This window comes from Neomonachus schauinslandi, chromosome 5, assembly GCF_002201575.2.
Source record: "Neomonachus schauinslandi chromosome 5, ASM220157v2, whole genome shotgun sequence".
NCBI lineage: Eukaryota > Metazoa > Chordata > Mammalia > Carnivora > Phocidae > Neomonachus > Neomonachus schauinslandi.
The window spans coordinates 51,379,396-51,391,969 of NC_058407.1; the positions used below are offsets into that span (position 1 = coordinate 51,379,396).

A 12,574-nucleotide genomic window follows, 5' to 3' on the forward strand; every position below is an offset into this window, starting at 1 on the left:
GGCTTTTTATGTTCAAATGTACTCTTAAAATGAAATAGTGGCCAGCACCTATGATACTTTTTTTTTTTTTTTAAAGATTTTACTTATTTGAGAGGGAGAGAGCACGAGCAGGGGGAGGAGCAGAGGGAAAGGGACAAGCAGACTCCTTGCTGAGCTCAGAGCCAGACTGAGGGCTGGATCCCAGGGCCCTGAGATCATGACCTGAGCCAAAATCAAGAGTTGGCTGCTTAACTGACTGGGCCACCCAGGCGCCCCTATGATACACACTTATTCAGGCTATTACATACCAAAACAAAGATGAATAATACATATTTAACCTAATGTTATATTAGTATTATTTTATTATATTGATGTTTATTTAATGTTTATAATATCAGTATATTATACATATTACATATTAAAATCTAAAATATGATTTTATCTAATTGGTTTTACTCCTTAATAAATTGCCAGTAAAGGTTTCTTTTTGAGTTTTATGAGACATCAAAACTACTATTTGAATCTTGTCAAAACAGACACTAAGACACACAGAATGGGTATAACGCTTTTTCCCCCTTCATTTTAAAAAAACATTTTGAGATCACTGTAGATTCACATGCAGTTCTAAGAAAAAATACACTTTGATGCTATATACCCTTTGCCCAGTTTCTCCCAATGGTAACATCTTGCATATAATATAGTATAATATTACAACCAGGATATTGATAGTGATATAATCCACCTATGATATTCAGATTTCCCTAGTTTTACATGTGTGTGTATATTCAGTTATATGTGGTTCTATCATATAGGTAGATTTTTAAAAAATAATATAGGTGTAATGTGTTTTTATTTAGATAAAACAAATGCTTATTACTCCAGCACCTAATAAGGGGTTTATGCCACATATGCAAATAATAACTACACTAACTATATTTAAGACTTACGCTTTAATGTTTTTAAATGACAGGACAGTACTCTTAAATTTTTTTGTCTTTTTTTTTTTTTTTTTTAAAGTAGGTCCTATGCCTAACATGGGGTTTGAACTCAGGACCTGGAGACTAAGAGTCACATGTTCTAACAACTGAGCCAGGCAGGTGACCCTGACAGGGCAGTACTCTTAATAAAACCCAGCCCATTTACTGGTAGATGTTATTTGTGGTTATGTGATTATCTAAGAGACAAGGCGTAGAAACAGAAATAGTCTTGTAAAACTTGCAGTTTAAGAACAAACTAAGTTGCCTGTAAATTTTATAAAAGTAGAAAATTAATCCTTTCACGCCAAAAATAAGTGAAAAAAATTTACTAAGCACTCAAACATAATTTCCTAAGTGGGAAGTGGGTGCCTTTGGAGAAGCTGAGACATCTTTTCCATTTTCTCTACTAATTTAGGAGGATAATTATAAAACACAACATTATGATATAGGATGAAAACATAAAGAGGTACTTACGTATTATAGCTATGAATATAAATCTTATGAGCTGTCATTTGTTGTAGCGAAAAAACATGAATTATCATTCGATGAAGTATATCACTAGTTTCGGCAAAAAACTGGTCAAAACCCCAACACTTTTCCTGATCTGCCTCCAGGATGTTTGCAAGAACAGGAGTAAGTAGAACCTGAAGACCTCTAAAATAAGTATTGAAAAAGTTACTTGAAGAGTGAATGTTGTATTTTGTCTAGGTACAAAATCATAATATTTACCAACAAATCAAAGTAACTGCTATTACTTAAGATTGATATAAAAAAATTTTTTTGAGATTCTATTTATTTGAGAGAGAGAGCAAGAGAGAGAGAGCACGAGCAGGGTGAGGGGCACAGGGAGATGGAGGAGCAGGCTCCCCGCCGAGCAGGAGCCTGATGCGGGACTTGATCCTGGGACTCTGGGATCATGACCTGAGCCACCGAGGCGCCCCTGATATAAAATTTTTAAAAATCTGCCAACTTTTCAGAAAGTCAGGTAACCCTGGTTTAAAATTACTTGTCAATGAATCAGGGGTTATGGTATTTTTAATGTTAATTTATCTTTTACTGATTATTTTCTTTGATTTGTTCCTTCGCAAGTTTTCTTACTTTTCCAAACACACTCCAACATTGTACATCCATGGCCATCCAGGTGAGATGAGTGGTTTAGAACCAGGTAGTCATGATGATAAGATAATGGTTTAATTTCAGGATCTTTAATGTCCTTTTAATACGGCTCTCCAATATATAACTTTTAATGTTGAACTTATATACCTTTTTTTTGTAGTATACTTCTTTAGGAAGTAAAATTAATATAACCATCCAGGATCAATTAGTGCCAATTCAACTAGGGATAATTTTTGACTAATAAGCTTAAAATTTTTAAAAATGAGAAAAGAAAATAAAGGCCTTTATTTTTTTTCTCATGCTTTCACTGAATTATACAATATACTCAAACAGACTCTCAATTATGGAATTTCAAGTAGTTTTTAAAATATATTCTTTTTGGGCGCCTGGGTGGCTCAGTTGGTTAAGCGACTGCCTTCGGCTCAGGTCATGATCCTGCAGTCCTGGGATCGAGTCCCGCATCGGGCTCCCTGCTCGGCAGGGAGTCTGCTTCTCCCTCTGACCCTCTTCCCTCTCATGCTCTCTGTCTCTCATTCTCTCTGTCTCAAATAAATAAATAAAATCTTAAAAAAAAAATAATAAATAAATAAAAAAATATATTCTTTTTTTAAAAAATGTAGGCTCCATGCCCAGCATGAAGCCCAAACCAGGGCATGGGCTCACAATCATGAGATCGAGACCTGAGATCAAGAGTCGGGCACTTAACTGACTGAGCCACCCAGGTGCCCCTAAAATATATTCTTGACTATGTAACAGACACTATGTAACACACTATGTAACAGACAATTCCTTGGTGTGGTTATTCTGATTAGTTAGAGGTGGAAAGGTGGTAGCACGCAAGTCAGTTAAATGAGAATCAACCCAGAAATCTTTGCTATCGGTCTATCTTCCCACTGAGCTTTCAAAGCTTTGAGAATGTGAGTTGGGAATGGCAGCAGCTACCTGGTGGCTGCCAGCAGAGCCTGACCTAGAGAAAAGACAAATCAGATTGAAAAGACCAAGTCTTGATATCACAGTCTGAGTCCAAGGATTCAGCTGGGCTTTGAATCACATACACACATGAACTTCTAATTCCAAGGTCAATCTATATCCTTTTTTACTTAAACCAGCTGAGTTAGGTCTTTCTCACTTGCTACCCAGTCTTGGCTAATACATACAATGATCGTTATCTTTTTTTTACAGTTTTTATATTTTTGATAGTTGTTTTCATTGCTGATTTGTAGTACCTTAAAGTCCTTACTATTTAAAAAAAGAAAACAAGATTATATAATATACTTTCTGGTACCTAAGCAATTTTTATCAAAGAATTTTTAACTTGGTGTGCTAAAGACTGATAGGCAAGACTGCTACCCTCCTGAAATATACAATCTGTAGTTCAGATTGCCAAATTACTGACTCTGGGTTTCAACAATGTAATTATTAGCCAGTGTTCACTTCCTGACCTTTACATTTTATCAGTTTTGCCTGAAATTCCAAAAATATTTTCTAAATCAAAATTTAACACAAACTACTATTAAAATATTCAATTTCTGCTCTCCAATAAAATGAATTTCTCTTGTTAATTCTGGCTGCATGACCCAATTTCATTTTGGAGACTTTTTTTAAGCAACACACAAAAATGAAACTGTCAGAATAGTGGTTCTCAAAAATGATTTTACACCACGTTACACACTTGAAACTAATGTAACTGTATACCCGAAACTAACATAACACTGTGTGTAAACTATACTCAAATAAAAAAAATTTTTTTTAAGTAAAAAAAAATTAAAAAAAAAAACCCCAAAAAACAACAAAAAAGATTTTAGAAGAACTCTTAAGTGAGTTTCAGACATCAAAATATAGATATTTTATTAGCTTATGATATATATGGTTTACATGAGTAATATTTAATATTTAAAATATTAAATAAATATTTAAACTTATTTATTTATAGAAAGTCGTACAAAAAGGACCCACAAATTATAATAGATGTTAAGCCAGTAAATCATAACCTATGTGACTTGTAGATTACACAACTCCCACGATCAGGAAAAATGGAAGTTAATTCAGTAATCAGAAATTCTAAATATTGATGAGTGTCTTGGCTTTATTTCCAGAGTAAAATCTAAAATAATTTACTCTCTACTTTTAATTTCTTTCTCCTTAAATTCTTCTTTGTGATAACAGAATTCATGTCTGACAATATAATTTTTTTGAGTTCTGGTTACCAAGTTAAATAAGACCCATCTGAACATTTGAAATAGTGAAAAAAATAGAAAACTATTAATTCTCACCTTTTCAATAATACGAATACTTTTAAAAATGAGGATAATATTAAACTTCTTGAATGTTTGTTTTTTAGAACTCTAGTTATTCCTATTTGTACCAATGTTTGTGGTCTGTCAATATGGATGGTCAGTACAAAAGATACCAAGGTCCTAAGAGCTGAATCTCTACATTGGACAGAATTCTACAGTGATTAGCAACCTCAAAAATGTATGCCCTCTGTCCTAATAGAGATCTGGCAAAACTATTTATATAGATCAGAATCAATCTTTACATTGCCACAAAAGACAAAAATCATACTTCAAAGCACATCTAATAAATATAGGAACTCAAACCAAACTACACTAAATATTTGTGATCTTAGTCAACAAAGATTTCAAACAGCAAAGTGCAAAAGAGAACTGGATACACCATACTGACCGAGAAAGACTACAAGAAATAGGCATGTCTCCACTCCAGTCGATTGGTCCATTTTCTGCTTTCTGTACTCCAGATATTGCACCAGAAGGCTTTCCAGTAATTATTTTATACCTTGGGAGGAATAAATGCAGAATAAAATAAGTAGTTCATTACTGCATATCAATGGGCTTTGCAAAAATATTTCCTCAGTTGCACCTACAATTATCTACTAGACGAAACTTTGTGATTGATGTTCACAGGATCCATAAAACAATCAAAATACTTTGAATCTGACTGACTGAAGTAGAATAGTGGTTGTACGATTATTTTATATATGCCATAATTAATTTTCATTGGGATCTCAGAGTGCCATATAACAGCATCTTGATGTTCACAACAAAAATATTAATTTTTCCATCTGAAAAAATCGAGCAAACACAAAAAAAGTTATGTTACAGAATGTTTCTAGGCCATAAAAATCCCTTTTACCCATATTATCCAAAGGCAGGCAACTGGACTATGAAATTACCGCAGAATGAATAGCATTTTTTTTTTTTTTTTAAAAACAAGACAACACTCCACACAGCACAGTATCGGAAAGATTCTTCGCAAATTGAAAAATACATAAACATACAGGAATAGGTGTGTGTACTAAAATTAAAAGACAAATTTAACTGGATCCTTGAGGTAGGTGATAAAAATAAAGATGACCTGGAGAAAGGGCTGGAGGGGGAGCAAAAGAATACCAGAAAGATGTAGGAAGTCAAGGAGAGCAGCCTGGCGGGTTTCAGCACTTTCCTCAACCAGTGGGAGAGAAGTAAGGGTTCCATGCCTTCAAAAATACTTTCATCCTGGGGCGCCTGGATGGCTCAGTCGTTAAGCGTCTGCCCTCAGCTCAGGTCATGATCTCAGGGTCCTGGGATCGAGCCCCGCATCGGGCTCCCTGCTGGGCAGGAAGCCTGCTTCTCCCTCTCCCACTCCCCCTGCTTGTGTTCCTGCTCTCACTATGTCTCTGTCAAATAAATATATAAAATCTTAAAAAAAAAAAAAACAAAACTTTCATCCACATGAAAATGCAAAACATAATATAGCAGTCTTACATAAGTGGATAGATACTATTTCTGGCATAATTTTTAAAAAATATTTTATTTGAGAGAGAGAGAACACAAGCGGGGGGTGGGGAGCAGAGGGAGAAGCAGGCTTCCCGCTGAGCAGGGAGCCCGAGGCGGGGGCTCAATCCCAGGACCCTGGGACCATGACCTGAGCCGAAGGCAGACGCTTGACTGACTGAGCCACCCGGGCGCCCCTCCGGCATAATTTTTTGTTTGTTTGTTTAAGGTCTACATAAATGTGCTCTGAGCAAATGAATATATTCTTTATAAAAGCAGAAGACACCAGGTACCACTGATCTGGACCACGTGCTGCTTTCTCAGGAGAGGCACCCAGGAGTTCTGCCTTAAAATATTTTTCACAGAAGAAGCAATTTACTGTGAAAAATAAGTTGCATTCACATGAGAAAGATCTGACTGTGGAGGAGTAAGTAGAGATATGTGAGACTAATGCAAGAAAGAAGTGAATAGAATGATGGCAGAATCCTTAAAATTTTTGGAAAAGCTTTACTAATTTTGATAAGACCCACATATAAATATACTAATAACACGTAAATGAGATGTTGAGGGAACAACACTACTATAATGTGAGACAAATGCATCCTGCAATAGTAAAAGTTTTTATTACTATTTTAAGCACCTCTGAACATTATCAATGTTCATGAAAAGCTGTGCATATAAAGAAATAAATTCTTCTAATGGTATATCTGTGCACATGATGACAAAATTATCAGGTATTCCTAGTTGCTGATGAGTCCCACGTTTCCTTTATTAGGGAGCATCCCATGCTTTTATTTAAACCAATCTTACGGCAGCAAGAAATGCGCAAAAGCTTTAAAGTGTATGTGTGACAACAAAAACATGATTAAACTGTTAGGTACAACTTATGTTTAATGAGAAAAACACAAATTGCTCTCAGCCTTCATTAATGAAGAGATTTTATAAAATGGGCACTGCTTTAAAGCAGGCTCAAAATGACGTTATACCAAAATCATCAGTACAGTAATGGATTCTTCCCATGAATTTGCAGACTGTTCTTGCTGAAAACATTTAGATATCCAGGTTTTAGCAAAAGTCATTGTATCAGCTGGTTTTACCTCCTCAAATCAACAAACAGAAAAACATCCTTCTCCCTCAATTTCCTGAAGTGAGATTAGATGAAAGATTATATTTTTATAGTTGTGATTATTCAAGTCATGTTTGCTTACAAAAGGCAGGGTTAAATATAAAAGTCTGAGAGAAATGTTAAGATCTAAAGAATGACTGGTTACACTGGACTGCCTCTCCCTCTGCCTGCTGCCCGCCTTGCTTGTTCTCTCTCCCGCTGTCAAATAAATAAATAAAATCTTAAAAAAAAATTTCACATCTAGAATTCCATCTCTTTCCTCCCTTTTAGTTATTTGAGAGAGAGAGAACATGAGAGGACAGGGAGGGGCAGAGGGAGAGGGAGAAGCAGGCTCCCTACTGAGCGGGGAGCCTGACACAGGACTTGATCCCAGCACTCGGGGATCATGACCTGAGCTGAAGACAGATGCTTAACCCACTGAGCTACCCAGCTGCCCCTCTCCTTCCTCCTTTATATTTATTTGGTTTACAACAGTGATTTTATTTTATTTTTTTTTAATGTTTTATGTATTTATTCATGAGAGTCACAGAGAGAGAGAGGGAGAGGGAGAGAGAGAGGCAGAAGGAGAAGCAGGCTCCCCGCTGAGCAGGGAGCCCGATGCGGGACTCGATCCCGGGACTCCAGGATCATGACCTGAGCGAAAGGCAGTCGCTTAACCATCTGAGCGACCCAGGTGCCCCTACAACAGTGATTTTATACAGTAACCGTTTCCCAATAATTATGGCAGTATATAAAGGTATAATGTACTAGTAAAATACATTCAGTCTTTGGACTGAAACCACAACACTAGAAAAAAATTTATTAAATGTTATATATATGTATATTATATGCTATTTTTGAAATGGTAAAAGAAATCAGATCAGTTCAGGGTAAAAATTTCATTTCTTTTTTTTTTTTTTATTTCTTTTAGATCTGGTAATGGTTCTAGTACTCCACAGAAACACTATTTTTTTTTTCAGTTATATAAAGGAAAAACCCCCAATAAGTAGTACACAAGGAGAAATAAACAGTGTGCTGAAAAAGAATCCAGAGAGCAGGATATTTTTAATAACAGACCAAAGACTGATGCCATTTTCACTTTGTATATAAGATACTTAAACACAATATGAAAAATTAGGCCTATATACTTTATAAAGCTGTATTCTTATTCAAAACAAAATAGCTTAAAATATCAGAAATGATGGCTAAAATTGATATTCATTAGTATACACCCCTAATGTGTGATGAAACAAAGACAAAAATACATTTTTAAAATTATTTCAAATTTTAGATAGAGAATCCACTTACATCACTTCCTTATTCCTACGTGGCCCTTCAAATGGTCTAAATGGCAGTGATCCAGTAGCTGCATGGTAAAATGTTACCCCAATGCTCCAAAGATCAACTGTTGCTCCATACTTCTTCTGATGATCTTTTCTTAGTACTGCTCTCTCATACATATCAGGATGCTTAAAAAAAAAAAGATGAAGAAACAAACTTGGGTTCTATAGTAATACATTACACACAAATGGGTATTCAATAACACCTACAAATTCCATCATATCAAGCAGAGATCAATTCTCCCTATGCCTTTTATCAAATACCAACCTATCTGAATCTGTGTCCAGACTCCAGGCCTACTTTCCAGTTACGATGGAACTGCTCCTATTAAGGGCTGACTTTTTCATCTGTGCTGTGGAACCCACCCTATTGTCTCACCAATTCCAGAAATCCGTTCCTACAATTACCGCTTTTATTTTATGTATCAATTTCCCCCTATTGGATCATTCCTTTCAGCTTACATACATACTTTAAGATCTCCCATTTTCTTTCTCTTTTTGGGGGGCGCGGGAGAGGGAGAGAGAGAATCTTAAGCAGGCTCCACACCCAGCGCAGAGCCCAACGCAGGGCTTGATCTCGCAATCCTGCAATCATGACTTTAGCTGAAATCAAGAGTCACTTATCTGACTGAGCCACCCAGGCATCCCTAAGATCTCCCTTTTTTTTTTTTTAAAACCCTAAATTGACCCCACCACCCTTTCTACCTATGACCCAATTCTCTGCTTCCTACCATAGCAAAACTTCTCAAAATAGCTGTTCACACTTACAACTGCCTTATTTCCTCATCTCCTATTTAGGCCTATGGCATTAAATACTATCTATATACTTTATTATTTTTTTTTTTTAAAGATTTTTTATTTATTTATTTGACAGAGAGAGACACAGCGAGAGAGGGAACACAAGCAGGGGGAGTGGGAGAGGGAGAAGCAGGCTTCCCACAGAGCAGGGAGCCCGATGTGGGGCTCGATCCTAGGACCCTGGGATCATGACCTGAGCCGAAGGCAGACGCTTAACGACTGAGCCACCCAGGCGCCCCTATATACTTTATTTTTAAGATTTTATTTATTTGACAGAGAGAGAGACAGCACAAGTAGGCAGAGCAGCAGGCACAAGGAGGGGCAGAGGGAGAAGCAGGCTCCCTGCTGAGCAGGGAGCCCAATACGGGGGCTTGATCCCAGGACCCCAGGATCATGATCTGAGTCGAAGGCAAACGCTTAACCAACTGAGCCACCCAGGTGCCCCTTATCTATATACTTTAACTCCCAAAAATATCTCCCACCCTGAGCTCCAGATTCATATATTCTACTATTTTCTTTAATATCTAAAAAGTAGCTCAAACTTCACATATATAAAATAGACTCTTGGTCTTCACTCTCAAACTGGTTTCCTTCTAATCTTTATCCTCTAAGTAAGCAATACCACCATCTATCCAGTTGCTTATACCCCAAACCTTTCAGGCAGCCTTGATGCCTTTTCCTCATCCCTGACACGCAGTCCATCAGAGCAAGTCAGATGGATTCTGAGATAAAAATCAAATTTTCTAAAATTATTTCAGAGGACTAGCCTGACTGGGTTGACTGGGGATGTAGCAACCCAGACAAGCAGCTGATCTGATGTTAAACACATGACTTTAAGCCCAGGAGACACTATATTAGAGTTCCAGAGTAGAGATAAATCGTACAGGACATGACTTAGGAGCTTACAGGTCCAGACAGAGATTCTGATGGACATTAAGCTCTGCAGAATACAACCAGGAGTCATACATGCTTAGCCTCCTGACATTTGCCTTTACAGAAGTTATGCATTAGAACTTTAAGATTCTTGGAAGATAAAGCTACAAGCGTGTACTATGGACCAAAGTAGAGTAGAGATGACCAAAGATTTGATCATCTAAATCAAAACAAATGCCTTATGACATTGTGGTATGTGGCTATGGCCCAAGGGCCCAGGAACCAATGCAGATAACACTACTAGGAGGGTGTTTCTAAATGATGCAATCTATGAATCTGACTCCCAAAGGGTCACAATCCCTGGATTTTGTGTGTGGTGTGTAGGAGGGGTGGGAGGTGGGGATGGCTCCATAAACTATTTTTCAAATTTCTATTTTTTAAGATACATTGGGCCTTTCTCTACCTGTTCTCTCTCTTTTTTTAAAAGATTTTATTTATTTATTTGACAGAGATAGAAGTGAGAGAGGGAACACAAGCAGGGGGAGTGGGAGAGGGAGAAGCAGGCCTCCCGCCGAGCAGCGAACCCGACGCGGAGCTCGATATCCAAAGGCAGACGCTTAACGACTGAGCCACCCAGGTGCCCCAGAATCTGACTTTAAAGATAAAGCCCAGAGCCATGAGCAGTTAGTGATAGCTTTATATTATAAGCTTCCTGATTACATGTTAAATGTACTTACTTATTTTAAATTTTTATTAATGAAATATAGTTGACATACAGTGTTATTTTAGTTTCAGGTGTACAACATAGTGATTCAATAATTCTAGGGGTACCTGGCTGGCTCAATCAGTAGAGCATGCAACTCTTGATCTCAGGGTTATGAGTTCGAGCCCCACATTGGGTGGGGAGCCTACTTAAAAAAAAATTCTACACATTACACAAAGCTCACCACTATATATGTAGTTACCACAAGCAAAGGAAATGAAAAGAAAAATAAAGCACTGGGACTACACCAAAATAAAAAGCTTCTGCACAGCAAAGGAAACCATCAATGAAATAAAAAGGCAATCTACTAAATAGGAGAAAATATTCGCAAATGATATCTCCGTTAGGGTGTTAATATCCAAGACACATAAAGAACTCATACAGGGGAGCCTGGCTGGTTTAATCAGTGGAGCATGCGACTCCTGATCTTGGGGTTGTTAGTTCAAGCCGCGTGTTGGGTGTAGAGATTTCTCAAAAAGAAAAAAGAAGAACTCATACCACACCAAAAAACCCACAAATAATCCAATTAACAAATGGGAAGAAGACCTGAAAAGACATTTTTTCTGAAGAAGACACACAGATGGCCAATGGTCACAGGTAAAGATGCTCAACATCACTTAATCATCAGGGAAAAACAAATCAAAATCATGAGATACCACCTCACACCAGTCAGAATGGATAGTATAAAAAGACAAGAAATAACAAGTGTTGGCAAGGATGTGGAGAAAAGGAGGGAATCTTCAGGCACTGTTGCTGGGAATGTAAATTGGTGCAGCCACATGGAAAATAGTATGGTGGTTCCTTGAAAAATTAAATATACTTACTTTTATTTTCGTAAGTGTTTCAAGTGCTTACTAACTTTCCACAAACACATCTACACAGTTTCAAACACAGAGCTTTTCTAGCTTTCTAGCATTTCAAGTTAGATCTTTTCAAAAGCATTTCATTTTTTGTGTTTCTAATAATGTTCCTTTCTGTATTTCAATAACCAACCTCCCTGAATAGAATCTTCTGCTTCAGAATTGTAATGAATTTTGCTCTACAGGGGATATCATTATAACAAGCTTGTAATATGTTAACTGCTCTGATCCAAAAAAGGGAGCATTTACTAGCTACATGCTTCTGAAACGTATATATAGCTTTTGCTTTTAATATAGATCCATAGCATTAGTAAAATTAAAGAACTTGAGTTTTATAAAACTTATAAGAATTTTTAACAGAGGGGCGCCTGGGTGGCGCGGTCGTTAAGCGTCTGCCTTTGGCTCAGGTCATGATCCCAGAGTCCCAGGATCGAACCCCGCATTGGGCTCCCTGCTCAGCAGGAAGCCTGCTTCTCCCTCTCCCACCCCCTCTGCTTGTGTTCCCTCTCTCGCTGTGTGTCTCTCTCTCTCTGTCAAATAAATAAATGAAATCTTTATTTAAAAAAAAGAATTTCTAACAGAAAAATAACAGCATCCTTAGATACCAATATCTAATTCCCTCATTACACACCATATACATGAGAATAAAGTTTAATTTTTGTCATAAAAGTTACTAAGACATTTTATAGTGAACTAGTTTGACCAGTTACTCATTATTTACAACATATTCAGCTTTAAATAAATTAGTGATACATGACTTACCAAATATTCTTCTGTGCCATACAGAGAAACAAACTGCTCATCATCTTCTAATTCTCTAGCTGCGCCAAAATCTGTGAGTTTGTACACAGACTGCCCATCTTCCCCTATAACACGCATGATATTTCCTGGCTTGATATCGCGGTGTACTATGCCATTCTCTCGGAGATGATTCATTCCACCGACTTATTAAAATAAAACAAAGGAAATCATAATGTAGGCATCTACGTG

At 37.0% G+C, this 12,574-nt stretch overlaps 1 protein-coding gene across 2 annotated transcripts in view; it reads right to left on the reverse strand.

The window, feature by feature from the left end:
* Nucleotides 1-12,574, reverse strand: part of TBK1 (TANK binding kinase 1) — a 41,439-nt gene that overhangs the window by 13,475 nt on the left and 15,390 nt on the right. For both annotated transcript variants that reach the window (XM_021678631.2, XM_044914772.1), the window contains exons 5-8: nt 12,347-12,528; nt 8,259-8,419; nt 4,758-4,868; nt 1,431-1,610 (exon numbers count right to left, since the gene is read on the reverse strand). In XM_021678631.2, the coding sequence (XP_021534306.1) occupies nt 1,431-1,610; nt 4,758-4,868; nt 8,259-8,419; nt 12,347-12,528 (634 nt within the window). The remainder of the gene's footprint in view (nt 1-1,430; nt 1,611-4,757; nt 4,869-8,258; nt 8,420-12,346; nt 12,529-12,574) is intronic.